Source organism: Rhinopithecus roxellana, chromosome 6 (genome assembly GCF_007565055.1).
Source record: "Rhinopithecus roxellana isolate Shanxi Qingling chromosome 6, ASM756505v1, whole genome shotgun sequence".
NCBI classification, from domain to species: domain Eukaryota; kingdom Metazoa; phylum Chordata; class Mammalia; order Primates; family Cercopithecidae; genus Rhinopithecus; species Rhinopithecus roxellana.
Window position 1 is genome coordinate 7,341,213 of NC_044554.1, and position 18,817 is coordinate 7,360,029.

The window sequence follows — 18,817 nt, forward strand, 5'->3', positions numbered from 1 at the left end:
CTCTGTAAGCTGGAGGTCCAGGTAGCTTGGCTCAGTCCAAGTCTGAAGGTCTCAGAACCACAGAAGCTGATGGTATAACTCTCAGTCCAAGGCCAAGGGCCTAAGACCTGGGGGCTGTGGTTCAAGTCCCAGAGTCTAAAAGTCAGAGGACCTGGAGTTCTAAGATTTCCAATGGAAAGAGAAGGGTGTCCCAGCTTCAGGGGGTGGGGTGTGTGTGTGTTTGGGGGGGGGGGGGTGGGGAGAGAGAGAGAGAGAGAGAGAGAATATTTACCTTTCCTCTTCCTTGTTCTTGTGTTTAAGCCCTCAACTAATTGCATGGTGCCTGCCCACGTTGGGTGACGGTGGATCTTTCTTACTCAATCCAGTGCTTCAAAGGCCAGTCTCTCCTGGAAATACTCCCTCACAGATACAACCAGAAAAATGGTTTCTTAGCATTCTGGGTAGTCCTTAATCTAGTCAAGTTGACACCTAAAATTAACCATCAGAAGGGGTATGGGTAATAAGTACCCATTATATAAGAAGAATGTTTCATTTCTAACTTACAGCTTTGTACAGACTTGGGTACATTATAGTCTATTTTATTTTATTTTTATTTTTTTGAGACGGAGTCTCACTCTGTCACCCAGGCTGGAGTGCAGTGGCCGGATCTCAGCTCACTGCAAGCTCCGCCTCCTGGGTTTACGCCATTCTCCTGCCTCAGCCTCCCAAGTAGCTGGGACTACAGGCGCCCGCCACCTCACCCGGCTAGTTTTTTTTTTTTTGTATTTTTTAGTAGAGACAAGGTTTCACCCTGTGAGCCAGGATGGTCTCGATCTCCAGACCTCATGATCCGCCCGTCTCGGCCTCCCAAAGTGCTGGGATTACAGGCTTGAGCCACCGTGCCCGGCCTATAGTCTATTTTATTATGCACACCTAGTGAGACAAATCTGAGAACTCTAGAAGCCATGCAAATTATGGAGACCCCTGAATAGCAAGGGAAGAAAGATGGCATTGTAGACCATATTGTCCACATTCTCTTAAAGGTGTGGCATCTAAAAATTCTGTAATCAGAATGTACATTTACTTTAACTGTACTTACGTCATGCTTCTTGGCCAGTGCTGCAGTGTGAAAAAGTCTAAATCAGCAGTACTATTTCAGTTTCTTCTATTATTGCCCCTGCCCCCACAGATATGTCTTCAAAGTAATGGTTCTTCAAAAGAAGTCTGAGGGCTACTGTTTGGTCCTTGTGACTGCAGCTGGGCTCCATCTCACTTAAAAGCACAAAGTTTGATATTTACCTGTTGTAGATTGTATGTAGCCAGTGTGAGTGGTGATTTTTATAAGCCTGAAAAGGTTGAAAGCGTTGCACCCAAAGAAGTAAGGTCAAAACCAGGCTTTCTTGATGTCTTGGAAGCAGTGAATCATAGGCTATAGATTCTTTAAAATTAAAATATGAATAAAAAATTTATAGTAAAAAGCCGGAATAATATCATTTATCGATTGATGGCTTCAGTTTAGTCTTACAAGGCAAGAAGTGTACTATGACTGTGTTTAATTCTCTAGGATAATTTTATTTTCATAAACCAAAACATGAATTCTTCCAAACCTGTCATATGATTTGAAGTTAGACACAAGCTGAGGATTTAGGATACCTTGACAATAATATTTGTTCGTAGGACAAAGAAAAATCCTTCAGCATAGTCTTTGATCAGAGAAAAGATTAAAGCCTAACTTTTGTGTTTTGCTTGTTCCAAAAGCAGATTCAATAGATATTGGATACTTCTAGCTCTAGCATAAGTTATTAACATCTGTTGAAATATGCTGACTTATTTTGTATTTCTTAGAGTGAACTATATAGTACTTAGATCAGAGCAAAGCATACAAACTAAATACATGTTCATTAGAAAAAACAACTTGTGAGATACAACTGAGCCAGAGGAAAACAAGGTGTGGGGAGGGGTAAGCAGTAGGGGAGAAGAAAATGGAAATCATAATTTCATCAACTTGAGCTAAGAACTGTTAGATTTTTAAATATATATGTTTTTATATATCTCTGTATGTGTGTATATGTTTTAAAAAATAAGAATTTAAAACATAATGGGTATAAAATTCTTACAGGTGTTCATAACTATGCACATTAAATTTTTTTGGATTAATTTATACAGGCAGAACAATTAAGAACCCAAATAAAAGCATCCTAACTTTACTTGCTTAAAAAAAGTGAGGAAACAACAAAAAATCTAGAAATGAGGGGTAGAATTTTCTGCCTGAAGACTTTCAGTTTACTATGTAAAATGGGAAATATGCAGGGCAATATTTAAATGTTTAATTTTTCCTAAATCTTGTGGAAAGGATACTGTACCTGATTTTGTTTCCCTTTATTTTGTTATTGTTGCCATCATCATTAGTGTCCTGTTTGTTGACTGCTACTCTGTTTCACGACTGTAATGTTTTGTATACTATCTCATTTAATTCTTGTAGCAACCCCATGAGGTCAGTGTTACTGCAGTCAGTCCCCATTTTATAGATGAGGAAATGAGACAGGTTAAATAATTTGTTTCAGGTAATATGGTTAATAAGAAATGGAGACAAGATTTGAACATAGTTTTCTGTGTTTAGGGCAAGGACTATTCAAAACACTTCTCCAAGTTTGATTTTTAACTTTAGTGGTCCACGGTAGAAGCAGAGAAATAGATGAGCGTGAGAATGCAAGTTGTTGAGAGAGACAGAGAGAGAATATTTACCTTTCCTCTTCCTTCTTGTTGTATCCAAGCCCTCAACTAATTGTATGGTGGCTGCCCACATTGGGTGAGGGTGGATCTTTCTTACTCAGTCCAGAGCAGATGTTTGGCTTGTTTTGTTCTTTGTTAGTGTTTTTCCTTTTGCTCCTGGAAATCACTGTGACTACTAGCAGGAGTATCTGATACAATCAAATACTTGGAGATATAGGTGGAAACCCCTAGATTAAATATTCTGTGAGATTTCTTCAAAAACTTTATTATTTGAAGTTAGTTATATATATATATATATATATATTTTTTTTTTTTTTTTTTTTTTTTTTTTTTTTTTTTTGAGACGGAGTCTCAGCTCTGTCGCCCGGGCTGGAGTGCAGTGGCCGGATCTCCGCTCACTGCAAACTCCGCCTCCCGGGTTCACGCCATTCTCCTGCCTCAGCCTCCCGAGTAGCTGGGACTACAGGCGCCCGCCACCTCGCCCGGCTAGTTTTTTGTATTTTTTAGTAGAGACGGGGTTTCACCGTGTTAGCCAGGATGGTCTCGATCTCCTGGCCTCGTGATCCGCCCGTCTCGGCCTCCCAAAGTGCTGGGATTACAGGCTTGAGCCACCGCGCCCGGCCAGTTAGTTATACTTTGATGTAGTCTCTTGGAATCTAGGATTTAAAATATTAATAACATAACAAGAAAATACAGATTCTGCGGCCATATCAAAGTATTATTTATGACTTTTAATTTCTACTTGATGGTTTAACTTCATTGATTTGAAAAAATTGTTTGCTCTATTTTTTTTTTTTTTGGTTTTGAGGCAGAGTCTCGCTCTGTTGCCCAGGCAGGAGTGCAGTGGCATGGTCTGGGCTCACTGCAGGCTCTGCCTCCCGGGTTCACGCCATTCTCCCTGCCTCAACCTGCCGAGTAGCTGGGACAACAGTAGTTGGGACTACAGGCGCCCACCACCACATCTGAGTAATTTTTTGTATTTTTTAGCAGAGATGGGGTTTCATTGTGTTAGCCAGGATGGTCTCGATCTCCTGACCTCGTGATCTGCCTGCCTCGGCCCCCAAAGTGCTGGGATTACAGGAGCGAGCCACCGCGCCCGGACGTTGTTTTTTTCTTTTTAATAAAGCTTTTGTTTTTAGTGAATTACAGAAAACTGTGGTTCTTATAGTGCTATAGGAACAGCCTCCCAATTCAAGAAGGTTTTTCTTTAAAAATGTTTTGTTGATATTCATAAGTGTTAGATAAATAAATAATATAGTTTACTGTGTTGTGATTACCATTATTTCATTATGAATAATAAAGCCCTATTCAACTATTTCTAACTCTTAAATTGCCTAACTTGGTGAGACACAAAAAATTTCTTACTATACTTACTTATCTAGAATATGTTTTCATTGAAAGAGATGTATACATTATTTAGATAATGTATATTCTAGAAACTGTCTGATTTAAATAGCTTTTAAAAACCTTTAATCTTTTAGACTTTATAGAAATATTATTTTCCAACCACTGTTCTGGGATTAGGTGTACAAAAATGGCTAAGACATGGTTTCAGCAGTTGAGAAACTTAGACCTGAGTGAAAAGAGTCCTACCTGTGGGCAGATACCTATTAAGTACCTGCATTGCTATGGGAACGCACATGAGGGAGTAGCTAATTTAAACCTGTGGAGGAAATAAAAGGTAAAAGAAAACTCTGTTGCTTCCTTTGTAAAATCAACCAATGTCATTCAGGTGTTGACTGTTGATTCTAATATTTCACTATTGGAAGTTAGACATGCTTCCTTCTGTTTTCTTCCCTTGCATAAATCTTTTGTTTATAATGCTTTACCTTTTGGTTCTAACAATTACAATTAGAAAAGTTGGGCATTTGAGTGATTCTATAAGGGAAAGATGAAGTTAAAATTTGGGTCAATGGAGACTTTTCTATGTCCAGTGTTGGAACACCAAGATGTAATTTTCCAATTTCCTTAAGGGAACTGCAGCATGTTTTATATTTTTATATTTTTTAAAGGCTTTACAGAGGAGTCCCCGTCAGATAAGGACTTTGACAAATGACTAGAAGTTTCCAAGTGGAGAAAAAACATTCTTGACAGAAGGAAGTCTGATGATGAGGCATTCAAAGAGTGGGTTAGAAACTGGAGCTGACTTACGAGTCTTCCAGTATGGGGGATAGGGTAAATGGTACTACTGTTAAATAAGGAGGGGAAGTGTATTTGGGGGCTGGAGTAGACTGGAATAGGATCTTTGTTTTGACCTTGTTAATTTGGAAAATGTTTGGAAATTCCACCAATTGATTTTTTTAATTCTTTCCACTAAAATGTGTTAATTACCTGCAAAGTGCCCGATCTCAAAAATATAGGCATAAGAAATAATTCTCAAAACTTAAAAAAACAAGAGCTTATAGACTCTTAGAAAGAGAGATAAGGGAATGATTATAATGCACATTTAAATATTATGATAGAAATAATCATAGGATGTGATGGTGAACTTGGGATTTTTGATCTTATGAGTTACAGTCACAAACTTCAAAAAAAAAAAAAAAAAAAAAAAACAACCAGTAAAAGAGACCAAGAAGAACAGTCAGAAATAATTAAATCACCTTTTGTTCCTTTACTATTATGGCAAGAAAAAAAAAAAAAGAAAAGAAAAACCAAATGCAGTGAAAGTACAATAGGGAGGTTTTCTCTTTTTGGTCCAGAGTCCAGATAGTTTCCCTCCAGGTCACATTTACTGTGTCGGTTATATAGAAAGAAGAATACAAAGAAATGAGGGAAGAGGACCTGTGGATACTGAGGTCAAAGACAGAGAGGAAGAGGGAGATAGAGAATTTGAATGAGAAGTATGAATGAAATAGAGAGTGTACCCTTGTGGAAGCTCAACTTTTAATAATCTAACCTACTGTTGTGATGACAAAAGCTCCATTCCCTAGCACCATGGCTCAGTAAAGCCCTTTGGACTTATGCTACCGTATCGACTCTGTTCCTCACTAGGGAGAGCAGAGAGTACAGACCTGCCTAAAATTAAAATTGTGATGTAGTAATATCAATAATAGAAGTTATTGAGAGGTCACCTATGGGCCAAGAACTACCATAAGCACTTTAAATGAATGATCTTACCAAATAAGGTAGTGTAGTTCACTCTTGAACAATGACGGGGTGAGAGACCCAACTCCCATGCAGTCAAACATTTGTATGTAACTTTTGACTGCCCCACACCCCACAGCTTAACTACTAATAGTCTACTTTTGACCAGAAGCTTTCCTGTTAACATAAACAGTTGAGATTAACACATATTTTTATATGCTATATGTATTATATACTATATTTTTACAATAAAGTAAGATAGAGAAAATAAAATGTTATTAACAACATCATAAGAAAGAGAAGAAGATTTCTATTTCTTAAGTGGAAGAGGATCATCATAAAGGACTTCATCCTCACTGTCTTCATATTGAGTAGACTAAGGAGGAGGAGGAGAAAGAAGCGGAGTTGGTCTTACTGTCTCAGGGGTGGCAGATATGGAAGAGGTGGAAAGGGAAGCAGGAGAGGCAGGCACACTCAGTGTAACTTTTATTGAAAAAAATCTGTGTATTAGTGGAACCATGCAGTTCAAACCTGTGTTGTTCAAGGGTCAACTATATTTGTAAAGCCCTTAAACAGTGTCTTGCACATGGTGAGCACTGAATATATCTGGCTATTGTTATTAGACTAGGACACATGGTAAGTACTTGGTAGGTATTGGCTATTATTATTTAATTATTAATTAGATAATGATCATCACCATTTTCCTAGTAATGTATGGCATAATGAAGTTAAATAACTTGGTGAAGATCATATAACTAGAAAGAAATGGAATCATTTCTAAGTTGGAGGTGACAGACTGATTAGTGTAGATATAGCATGAATTACATAATGATTGGTGCTTGAAATATGATGATGCTAGAGAGGAAAGAAAACATGTGCCAAAAGTAGAAGACATTATGATTAAAAAAAGATCCCTTTAGCTTGCTGACTGGTTGGATGAGAAGTAAGAAGACAACTAAGATTTTTAAGCTGGTTGACTGGGAAAGGGTAAACCGAATGTAAGAAAATAAGAAAGGACTGGGCATGGTGGCTCCTACCTGTAATCTCAGCGCTTTGGATGATAAGACAGGAGGATTGCTTGAGGTCAGGAGTTCAAGACCAGCCTGGTCAACATAGCAAGATCCTCCCATCTCTAAAAAACAAACAAACAAACAAACAAAAAAAAACAAAAAGAAAGAAAGAAAAAAAAAAAGAAACCAACTTAGCTGGATGTGGTGGTATGCACTTGTAGACCTGTAGTCCTAGCTACCTGGGACCTGGGAGACTGAGCCCAGGCATTCAAGGCTACAGTGAACTATGATCATGCCAGTGCACTCCAGCCTGAGTGGCAGAGCGAGACCCTCTTTAAAAAAAAAAAAAAGAGGCCAGTGCAGTGGCTCACATGTGTAATCCCAACACTTTGGGAGGCTGAGGTGGGCGGATCACGAGGTCAGGCGTTCGAGACCAGCCTGGCCAATATGGTGAAACCCTGTCTCTACTAAAAATACGAAAATTAGCTGGGCGTGGTGGTGCGCACCTGTAATCCCAGCTACTCAGGAGGCTGAGGCAGAAGAGACTGTCTCAAAACAAACAAACAAAAAACCAAAAAAAAACCTTTTTATTATTAGGAAGTGATAACAAATTCCATTTTAATCTTGTTGAATTTTTTATCAGGTAGTCAAGTGAAATGACTAGCAGGGAATTTAAAACTAAGTTAGAGATCTAGGTATTATCTCCAAAGGAGTTGGTGAAAGCTCTGGCAGTGTTTGAGATGTTCAAGGATAACCAGCGTTTTTCAGCTGCAAAACCCTGGATCAAAAATAGTGTCAGGATAATAGCCTCCAGGCAGAATTTTGACATATTTGTCAACTCTTGCTTTGTAGAAAATCTACAAATAATTCCAGGAATTTTTAACAAAAGGCATGCTATTACTGCTCCAGGGACTGGCTGTTGCCCTGTGTTCACTGTTTTCCTTGCTTCTGCCCCGGTTGCTGTTGTTGTGTCTCCACTGGCTGCTGTCATCAGCTCCTCAGTGAAGGCGGAGAGCCTCAGTTGTTGCTTGGCACCTTTCCTATCACCACGGAAATGGCCACTTCCCATGGTAGCATTCTTGGAGAGTCAGAACTCAAATCAGCAAGAAACAACCAACTACATCAAAAAGTGGGCTGAGGCTGGGTGCGGTGGCTCACACCTGTAATCCCAGCACTTTGAGAGGCCAAGGTGGGCAGATCATGAGGTCAGGAGATGGAGACCGTCCTGGCTAACATGGTGAAACCCCATCTCTACTAAAAATACAAAAAATTAGCTGGGCGTGTTGGCGGGCGCCTGTAGTCCCAGCTACTCAGTAGGCTGAGGCAGGAGAATAGCGTGAACCCGGGAGACGAACCTTGCAGTGAGCCGAGGTCGCGCCGTTGCACTCCAGCCTGGGCGACAGTGAGACTCCATCTCAACAAACAAACAAACAAAAACAACAAAAAAAATGTGGGCTGAGGACATGAATAGACAGTTCTCAAGAAAAGATATACAAATGGCCAAAAAGCATATGAAAAAATCCTCATCATCTTTAATTATCAGGGAAATGCAAATCAAAAGCACAATGCAGTACTACCTCACTCCTGCAAGAATTGCCATAATGAAAAAATAAAAAAAAAAATAGATGTTGGTGTGGATGTGGTGAACAGGAAACACTTTTACAATGTTAGGGGCAGTGTAAACTAGTACAACCACGATGGAAAACAGTGTGGAGGTTCCTTAAATAACTAAAGTAGATCTACCATTTGATCTAGCAATCCCTAGCAATAATAGGTATCTACCCCGAGGAAAATAACTCATTATATGAAAAAGATGTATGCTTGCACACACATGTTTATAGCAGCATAATTTATAGTTGCAAAAATATGGAACCAGCCCAAATGCCCATCAATCAACAAGTGGATAAAGAAAACATGATGTGTGTATACACACACACACACACACACACACACACACACACATACACATACATATATTACTCAGCCATAAAAAGGAACGAAATAATGTTATTCACAGCAATCTGAATGGAATTGGAGACTATTATTCTAAGTGAAGTAAGTCATGGATGGAAAACCAAACATCGTATGTTCTCACTGGTATGTGGGAGCTAAACTCTGAGGGCACAAAGGCATAGAATGATACATTGGACTTTGGGGACTTGGGGGAAAATGTGGGTGGTGGTGAGGGATAAAAGCCTACACATTGGGTACAGTGCACAATGCTTGGGGGATGGGTGATGGGTGCACCAGAATCTCAGAAATCACTACTGAAGAACTTAATTCATGTAACCGAACACCCCCTTTTCTTACAAAACCTATTGAAATAAAAAATGAAAAAAAATTAAAAAACAGTGCAAAGGCTGTCTTAGCTCTTCTAATTATTTTGTCCCCCTGTTCTTGCCTCAAGCTTGTTGTTCATTGGCTTTGCCTGTACCCCTGTCCAAATGACTGGTTTCATAGTTCCCCAATCAAATTTTTGTTCCTGTATGGTTCCTGACCTTCAGAAAAATTCTTACACAAAATGTTTCTCAGTTCTTGATCCATTAATCCTCAGGCACAGTTAGACTTCTCTGAATCCTAGGATGAAAGCCCCTTATTAGGCTCAAACTGGGACCAGGACCCTTAGGACATGTGCCCTTTTGAGAAAAGAGAGGTCGAATTGGGAAATCCATACATTTAATAATGATAATCCTATCACATCTTTCTTTTGCCCTCTTCAGTTCTTCATATGACTGTGAAGATTTGTGGATATGACTGTGATTTGGGATTATTTCTTCTTTTCCCTAGATGGAACAATGATGTGTACTACTGTGGAATTAGATTCTATCTGGATATTTTGTTGGGAGGTTTGACTCATTTGACTCACTTCTTCCTCATGTTTTTATATTATTCTTAAGGCTTTTCATACCTCTTTACTGGAGTTTACTAAAGATTTTAATGTCTAGCACACGTTCCTTTCAAATAAGTATTGGCAATTTATTTTTTTCTGGTTCATCTGTGAAGAATCCCAATGAGCCTTTTTGAAAACTCATCATTTACAGTTACTTTAGAACAGCAATTTATAGAAAGGTACTGTATTAGAAATGTTTTATTTCACTCCACTCAAGCTATGAAGTGCAAGAACCATGAAGATTGAAAAATACAAATGATAGATGTGTCTCTTTCTCCTTATTTTCTAGCCTTCTTTGAATCCTGGGGGGAGCCAGTCATCTGATGTCGTGCTTTTGAACCACTGGAAAGTGAGGAATTTTGAAGTACACCGTGGTGACATTGTATCATTGGTGTAAGTAACACAGAAGCATACTATATTTGTATATAAAATTATTTATACTTATGCTGATTGAAATGGCAATCCATTGTTAATATCATTGCCAGTTATTAAATTGAATACATGTTAAATATAATGTGTTTTAAAAAAATCAATTTTGCAGTGTAACAGTGCTCTAAAAAGAATTTTTTGTGTTTAAAATATGTTCGTTGACTAACATATTTGGATTGGGTAAAATGTATTTAATGTTGATTAGAAATTATTAAAAATACATGCATTTAGTATTACTTCGGAATATTTTGAAATTTTGCATTTTGGTAAGCAATTTTTTTGTTACCTCAATGTTTTCTTGGTTTGTATAGATAAAAAGTATCCCTAGAAGGTGATAATTATGACATGAGAATCATTGACATTTATGTACATCAGGAGTTTAACTGAAAAAGGAAGATTGAAAGACTAGTACTGGATGCTTCTGTTTGGGGCCAAAAGGTGGCACTGTTTCACTGTTATAATATTGTGACTGGTCCGCATAAAAAATTTCATTCGGGTCTTAATGTGAAAAAGGAATGTCAAAGTGTGCATAACTGACGCAATGATATAACACGTAGTCCTAGGACATGCTTAAATGGTTTGGAGATTTCTGTTTGTTTGCTTTAAAAGTAAATTTACACTAGGAAGACTGCAGCCAAACTTGTCTAATTTCTTCACGTTTCAAATACTTATAGTATGATTCCCTGTTATGCCAGTTAGGGGAAACAATTAATGTAGCAGTGTTACTGCCATTTGATTTGGCTACAGTAAAAACCTGCTACTGGGTAAATACCTTTCCCATTTGTATTTCTGATTCTTGAATTGGAAGGATTTTTTTCTTGTTGGATGGTAACTGAAAATTGTTTGGTAAAAGCACGACATTGTCTGCTTATTTGTACTTAACTTTGGCTAGTGCTTTGTGGAAACAGATATTCTATAAATGTGTTTCTTTCAAGACTATTCTACCAGTATTCATTTGAAGACATATTAACCAACTCTGGTTAGTGACTAATGAAATAAATTCAAGTGGAGTTTTGTATGGCAGACATCCAAGGAGGGGGATTAAATGCTTCTCAGGTTTTGAGTGCTTTTAAAAATATTAACCTGCTCTTTGAAGTGTACTTTTATTTTGTCATTCAGAGTACTATTTTTGCAACCTCCTAAACAACCTTTTCCATGCTGGGTTAGCCTGTCATATGCTCATTATTCTTTTGCCTTTGGTTTGACAAGGTTACATCCTCACTTAGTTGGTGATGGAAAGGATACCCACCCAAGTGAAAGAGGTCACACTGTACACAGACAATTGTGCAGTATTTTTTTTTCCCTGTGAGAAACATACTATCTGTAACCAAGTGGACTTGAGTAGATAATTGAAAAATAAAACAAGGTTCCTTGATATTCAGGGTTGCATGGGTTCATAAAAGTAGCCTGCCATATCATGGAGTATATTGAAAAGAGCACATTACTCTTTTATGTAAATATTCATAGTGATTGATATTTATTATATACATTAACTTCAAAAATATTCTATTCAAATTGGGATTGATATATAAATTATAGCTATTCCAGTTGAACTGTGTTTTTTTCTGGAGACAGAGTCTCCCTCTGTTGCCTAGGCTGGAGTGCAGTGGTGTGACCTCGGCTCATTGCACGCCCCGCCTCCTGGGTTCAGGCCATTCTCCTGCCTCAGCCTCCCGAGTAGCTGGGACTACAGGCACCCGCCACCACACCTAGCTAATTTTTTGTATTTTTAGTAGAAACGGGTTCCACCTGACCATGATGGTGATGGTGGTTTCACGAGACCATCCGTGTTAGCCAGGATGGTCTCGATCTCCTGACCTTGTGATCCGCCCACCTCGGCCTCCCAAAGTGCTCGGATTACAGGTGTTAGCCACCGCCCCCGGCCCAGACTGTGTTTTTAGTGACTCAGTTATGCGCTATATCTTTGTCATGTACAAATAACACAAACTTTCACATGCTTGTTTTTAGGAGGAGCCATTTACATAAAAGACTGCTTAGTTACTAGTATTACATGTTTAACAACAGATGATCATGAAGCAATGTTGTTACTTTGAGAAAAAAACAAAAAATCTGATGCTAAATTCTTGTTTAGCATTATTTAAAGTCTTTCTTTAGGTCAGGGTCAGGTGGCTCAGGCCTGTAATCTTGGCACTTTGGGAGGCCAAGGTGTGTGGGTCCCTTGAGCCCAGGAGTTTGAGACCAGCTCGGGCAACATGGTGAAACCCTGTCTCTACAAAAAATACAAACATTGGCTGGGTTTAGTGATGTGGGTCTATAGTTCTAGCTACCTGGGAGACTGAGGTAGGAAGATTGATTGAGCCTGGGAGGTCGAGGCTGCAGTACTCTGTGATTGTGCCACTGCACTCCAGCCTGGGTGACAGTGAGACCCTGTCTAAAAAAAAGTATCTTTTTAGTCTTATGAGCAAAAATGCTTTCTAGCCTATATCCGTGTATTTTCATACAAGTTAGAAACTGCTTCATTTTAGAAGATTGATGTTGGTTTGATTACAGTTCATAATATACATTTAATTTATGTCAAATATTGAATATTTGCTTTTCTTACATAATGCATCAGTTTGGTTTTAACATAGATGATAATTTTTGTTACTACATTGGAGCATCCTATTTAAGAAATGTGTGACGAATACAGAAATGTGTATTAAAATGTTCAATTTAAAGCTAATTATAAAATATACTTTGTAATTTTGTTTAGAAATTGATATTAACAGTATACTTCATTGATAAGTAATCTTTGAAAACCTTTTTATATTAAAAAAGTATAACCTTTTTATATTAAAAATTCTTGAGACAGTGTATTCAGAATGTGTGGGAATACAACATTTCTACTATAATATTTATGCTTTTCTGGAAAATTTGCAGTTTGCAAATTCTTACTTAAATCAGTAGGGCTTATTCAACTTCATAACCAGAGCACTGATGAAAACAATAACAATCTCAATAAAAATACTAACACAGTTTATAAGACATGAAGTTTCTAATAATTAAACGACAGTAAAAGTAATATTTTACTTAAAACATAAAAGGTGGCAATAGCATAGTGGTAGGTGGTATAAGGAAGAGTTGAGGCTGTCTATGGATACAAGGGCAGAAAGACGTTATCATCAGAAGTCATAAACAGAGAAAAGCTTGTAAGTTTTATACAAAATGTTCTGATACCAGAGTTGTATGCTCTCCTCATTGTTTTGTGTTATTTTGTTTTATTTATTTATTTATAAACAAAGATCATGGTTAACTTTGCAATAGCACTTCTAAGAGAAAGGTTGAATATATAATACTGATTGCTTCCTGGTTTCCTGCCATTAGAATATGTAGCCTTCAGTTGCCTTTACTAATGAAGCAAAACGTTAATGATCTGGGAAAAAAATTACATATGAACCAATGTAACTTCTGCATTACACTGAAATCTTTTCTCCATTTACCAATTGTCTATGTTAATTCATGTTGCAGAAACACACACTATAGCAAAGCAGACTGTCCTTTCTATTGGAAGGGGTTTTGTTCAGAGTTGGTTGACCAGTGTTGTTTCCTATAGCATGGGATGTCTGGCAGAGGGAGGTCGGTGCATATTATTTTTTTGCATATCTTTCTTATTTTTCACTGTCTCTTTCTTTCTTGTAAAAAGTTGGTCACAGTGAAGTTACTGTTTAAGTATGTTATGTTATTCAGTAGTTATGTTTACTTAATAACATTACTGATTGCACAAAATATGATTTGCTGTCATCAAGTCCTCAGTATATGTAGGTGGCATCATACTCTCTTAGTGATTTACAAACTCATAGTGGTGATTAAGGAGGAACTTCTATACCTTGGAATTGACTTTTCATTAACCTGTGTGATGGCCTTCCTGGCTTAACATAAGTTACACTATTTCACAATAATATATCACTTAACAAGTCCATTGGGACAGAGGTTCTTTCATAATAAAGTCCTAAATAATCACATTTAAAATTGTTTTAACTTTATTTTGCTTTTATTTGTTTTGAAGAAAAGTTGCAAAAATAATATAGAGAGTTCCCATAAATCCCCTAATGTTAACATTATATAGAACCATAGTTCAATTACTGAAACCAGGAAATTACATCAGTAGAATATTATTAGTTCTAATCTATAGACCTTATTCAAATTTCATCTGTTTTCCCACTAATGTCTTTTTTTTGGGCGAAGATCCTACTCAAGATCCCATATTTTCATTTTTTATTTTTTATGTCTCTCTAGTCACCTTTAGTATATGACAGTTTCTTGATCATTGTCTTTTATGACATTGACACTTTTGAAGGGTACTGTTCAGTTATTTTGCAGAATGCTGCTCAGCCTCTTTAATGTTTGATGCCAGACTCTCTTTAAATGGAGAAGCACTAATGTTGATGGCAGTTGCTGAGGCTGAGGAAGCTGCAGCAGTGGGAACCCCTGAATGAGGGAGAAACTGTCTGAGTAGGCAGTAGGGCCAGCTGGGGAGGTGGATACCACAGAGGCATAGGAGAAGGAGATGGTAGGATTTCTCTTTCAGGCATGGGTTTTTTTTTAGTTTCTTGGAACCACATACGTGGGTCATGACTACAAGGGTTCAGGGGTTCTAGAAATAAGTCTACCGAGTCAAATTTATAGCTGCTAGGAAGCAAAGAACAGAGCTGTGTGGGTGGGAGAAAAGGCCACAGTTTATAGAGAGCTAGAAAGGAAGGATGAAGGGATTCCTTTCTCTTCCTTTCCTCTTAATCTGGATCACAGATTTCACTGTATTGAGCCAGTGTTCAGTTCTATAGTAGAAGGTTGGTGTAAGGGAATTCTTTGAATGAGCATGCCTGTAAGTAAGCATTGTGCTAAGTGTTTTGAGTATGCTGTTTTTATTTAATTCTCACAATAGCTGGAGATAGTATTTTTTAACATAATGAAACAGATTTAGAGCAAGTGCATAGCAAATAAAAAGCAGGGCCAGAATTTGAATCCACATTCATTTGACTGTAAGCCTGTACTGTCTGATAGAGCAAGCACCTGTAGTTATTGAACACTTGAAATATGGTGATTGCTGCTTGTTAAAATCATAATAATTTGGATATATTCTTGCAAATAAATATATTACTAAAATTCTACCTGTTTCTTTTTCCTCTTTTTCTTCTAGTTTTATTTTATAAGAGATTGGGTCTTGCTATGCTGCCCATGCTGGGCATGAACTCCTGGGCCTAAGTGATCCTCCTGTCTCAGCCTCCTGAGTGGCTGGGACTACAGGCAAAACCAGGGCATCTGGCTGATTCTTCCTTTTTAAATATGCCTAGTAGAAAATGTAAAATTACACATGTGACATACATTTTATTTCTATTTGATAACACTGTGTTTAAATCTTTTCCCATTATACACTGCTGCATCCCTGGAGTGTGTCTGAAGTGAACTAAGATGAAATCCCAAAGTCTGAGATGGACAACTCTAAGGTAGTTGCTATAAAGCAAAGGTAGACTTCTAAAGATAGGTAAACACCTGGTGTTGGTGAGAGTGCTGGAGTGATCAGGTCCAAAGACAGAGAGAAAAAGACACATAATCTATGGTGAGAAAAAAAAACAACCATAATATTTTTAAAGTATTTACTGACTGCTTATGTTTTTTTGTAGCCATTGGGTTAGGAGTTCTAACTTCACTTTTATTTGATTCTAATTAAGAAAAACCAATAAAGTAGGTATTATTGTTATCCCTGGTTTTATAGATGAGAACACTAAAGCATAGAGAGGCTAAATAACCTGCTTAAGGACATAGTAAATATTAATAAATGGCAGAGCAAAGACTTGAATTGCCTCACATCAAAGCTGTGCCTTAACCATCATCCTATAATGTCTCCATGTAATGGGGTACCATGCTATGGTTGAGTAACATTGATTCTCACCAAAGAAGTCATGCTGGCCCTGGTATGTCTACATCTCTTATTTTACTTCCATTTCTGTAGTCAAATTTCTGATACAGTGGTTCCTGAAATACATTGTAGTCTCCTCATCGATAACAATAATACTGTATTGTGAACATATAGTGTGCATACAGTTTCAACAGCTGGTTTTTGTCATGCTGAACTAATTGCCACTTTCTGACAGATGGCCAGTATAGTGTGGTGGCTGCTTCTCTATCGATAAGTATGAGCAAAGAGTCATAAAGATTTGAACCAGGGAAATAGATGAAATAGAATAGAGCCTTGGAAACAAAACGAAAGGTTCTTTGTGTCTTGAGTGCTTGTAAATCTTGAAAGGTCCCTTGACCCACCAAGGAAATTAATTGGAACCTGCTAAAAATGGAATTTCATGTTTTGCCCACAGTAATGATAATACTGAATAATGACCCATAATTGTATTAAAAGCCAGTTATCAGTTGAGCTGGGAAAATATAATTGTGTATACTTATCTGTTCTATCGTACTCATTCCCAATTTTTAACACCTATGACCAAACATTTTTCTGAGTTTGTAGTTAATATAGTACATTTAGGAACCAAATATAGAAAGACCATGACTTTTACAGAAAGATTCTTTAGGGAGGATGGAGTACCTAGGTTTCTAGTTTTTTTTGAATTGACAGTAAAATGCTGGGGAGGGAAATCCTGTGTTGCAGTTTATTTTTGGCACTTTCAATTATCCATAGTAATTTGCAGTCATTACTAAGTATATGTACAAGTGACATTTTTTAAATAAAAAAATGAGATAGTGTAAGTATTATTATTATTAGATATAGATTAAACTGATTTTTAAATGCTGTTCATAGCCATATAAAAAGTTGGTATCCTTGGCCGGGCACAGTGGCTCATGCCTGTAATCTCAGCACTTTGGGAGGCCGAGGCGGGTGGATCATGAGGTCAGGAGATCGAGACCATCCTGGCTATGGTGAAACCCCGTCTCATACTAACAATACAAAAAATTAGCTGGGCATGGTGGCGGGCATCTGTAGTCCCAGCTAATCGGGAGACTGAGGCAGGAGAATGGCGTGAACCAGCGACACGAAACTTGCAGTGAACCGAGATTACGCCACTGCACTCCAGCCTGGGCGACAAAGTGAGACTCTGTCTCAAAAAAAAAAAAAAAAAAAAAAAAAAGTTGGTATCCTTAAGACAGTCCTTAATAGCAATTTGTTTTCTTAAGTAGGATAAACTGTCTTCACAGTGCTTATAAACTTAATTATGTAATAAGACATTTTCTTAGTTCAGAGACAAACTACAGCTTAGAAGTGTTTTGTAAATTTCAATTTTGAATTACTGAGATTTTGTGTTAATGTAACCATAGGAGATATATATAGCTTCTGCTCATCCTATTTTTGTAAATTTTGTATCCTTTGAGGTAACTATAAGTTATCAAAGAACAAAATTATACAGGCAACATTCTATTAAATACTAGTGCTTATGTTTATAAATGTTTTTATTTTTACTTTGAAATAATCTAGTCTCTGAGAACGCTGTTTCTTATATTTATAAAATTGAGTAAGTACAAGACAGCATTTACAAAGGACCTCCCAAATACACGTTAAATATTATATGTAAGGAGTCAGATTTAGCTATTGAGGAGAAGCATTTTGAATATGTTTACATAATAATTACAACAGAATTAATATTTTAGAGTAGTAAACAGTTTAGGTTTCAAGCAGGAAATAGAACACAAGGCAAATCAACCATCACATAGGTGTGTCAACCTATCTTAAATACTTTTGGAATCAGTAAGATATAGAGGCATACATAAGGATAGGCCACCGATCAGTCAGTGGCTGCTTTCTATTTCTGGCTGTAAATGGACTAGTTTATTTCAAACTAAGGCCTACGCTGTGAATAATGAAAAAAACTGGATTAAAAAAATGTATATGGCCGGGCACGGTGGCTCATGCCTGTAATCCCAGTACTTTGGGAGGCCGAGACGGGCGGATCACGAGGTCAGAAGATCGAGACCATCCTGACTAACACGGTGAAGCCCTGTCTCTACTAAAAATACAAAAATTAGCCGGGCACGGTGGTGGGCGTCTGTAGCCCCAGCTACACGGGAGGCTGAGGCAGGAGAATGGCGTGAACCCGGGAGGCAGAGCTTGCAGTGAGCTGAGATCCGGCCACTGCACTCCAGCCTGGGCCACAGAGCGAGACTCTGTCTCAAAAAAAAAAAAAAAAAAAAAAAAAAAAAATGTATATTTAAGAACGTTGGAGTACTACCAAGGGTTAAAGATCTAAGAATGAAAGGAAACATACTGAAGTGAGCCATGTATTTGTGTCATTTTTCACCTTGGATTCTGTCAATTTGCAGGCAACACAGGCCAAGCTGAGAAGCCAAGCAGCAATAGCTAAGATGGTGAGAGGGTGAGCAGAAATTTTGTCAGTTTCACAGTGCCTGCAAGCTAAAATTCAGGAAGGAGGAAGAGGGACCCTGGTAAAACACTAAGCTTTTCATTGGGATTCCTGTGGGGCTTTATCCTAGGAGTTAGGAAGAACTATAAATAGGCCACTACTTACAAAAATCAAAATGTATTCTTTGGTAAACCCAATCTTGATTTTAAGGTGGTCTGCCTTTTTAAAGGTCATTGCTCGAAGCAAGAGACATCATGTGGAGTTTCTGTAATTTTTTTTAAGCACAGCACTTGGCATTTAATAAAAAATTATACCATGCGTGTTAGAAGCCAGGACCAAGAAAAACAATATAAAACAAGAAAGGATAGAAACAGTCTCACAGTAAT

The 18,817-nt window shown here is 37.6% G+C and overlaps 1 protein-coding gene across 15 annotated transcripts in view; it reads left to right on the forward strand.

The window, feature by feature from the left end:
* IMMP2L (inner mitochondrial membrane peptidase subunit 2) overlaps positions 1-18,817 on the forward strand; it is a 913,124-nt gene that overhangs the window by 55,543 nt on the left and 838,764 nt on the right. For all 15 annotated transcript variants that reach the window (XR_004058029.1, XM_030932891.1, XM_030932903.1 and 12 more), the window contains one exon: positions 9,986-10,089. Coding sequence is in view for 14 of the 15 variants with exons in the window: in XM_030932891.1 (XP_030788751.1) it covers positions 9,986-10,089 (104 nt within the window). In the remaining variant the exon portion in view is untranslated. The remainder of the gene's footprint in view (positions 1-9,985; positions 10,090-18,817) is intronic.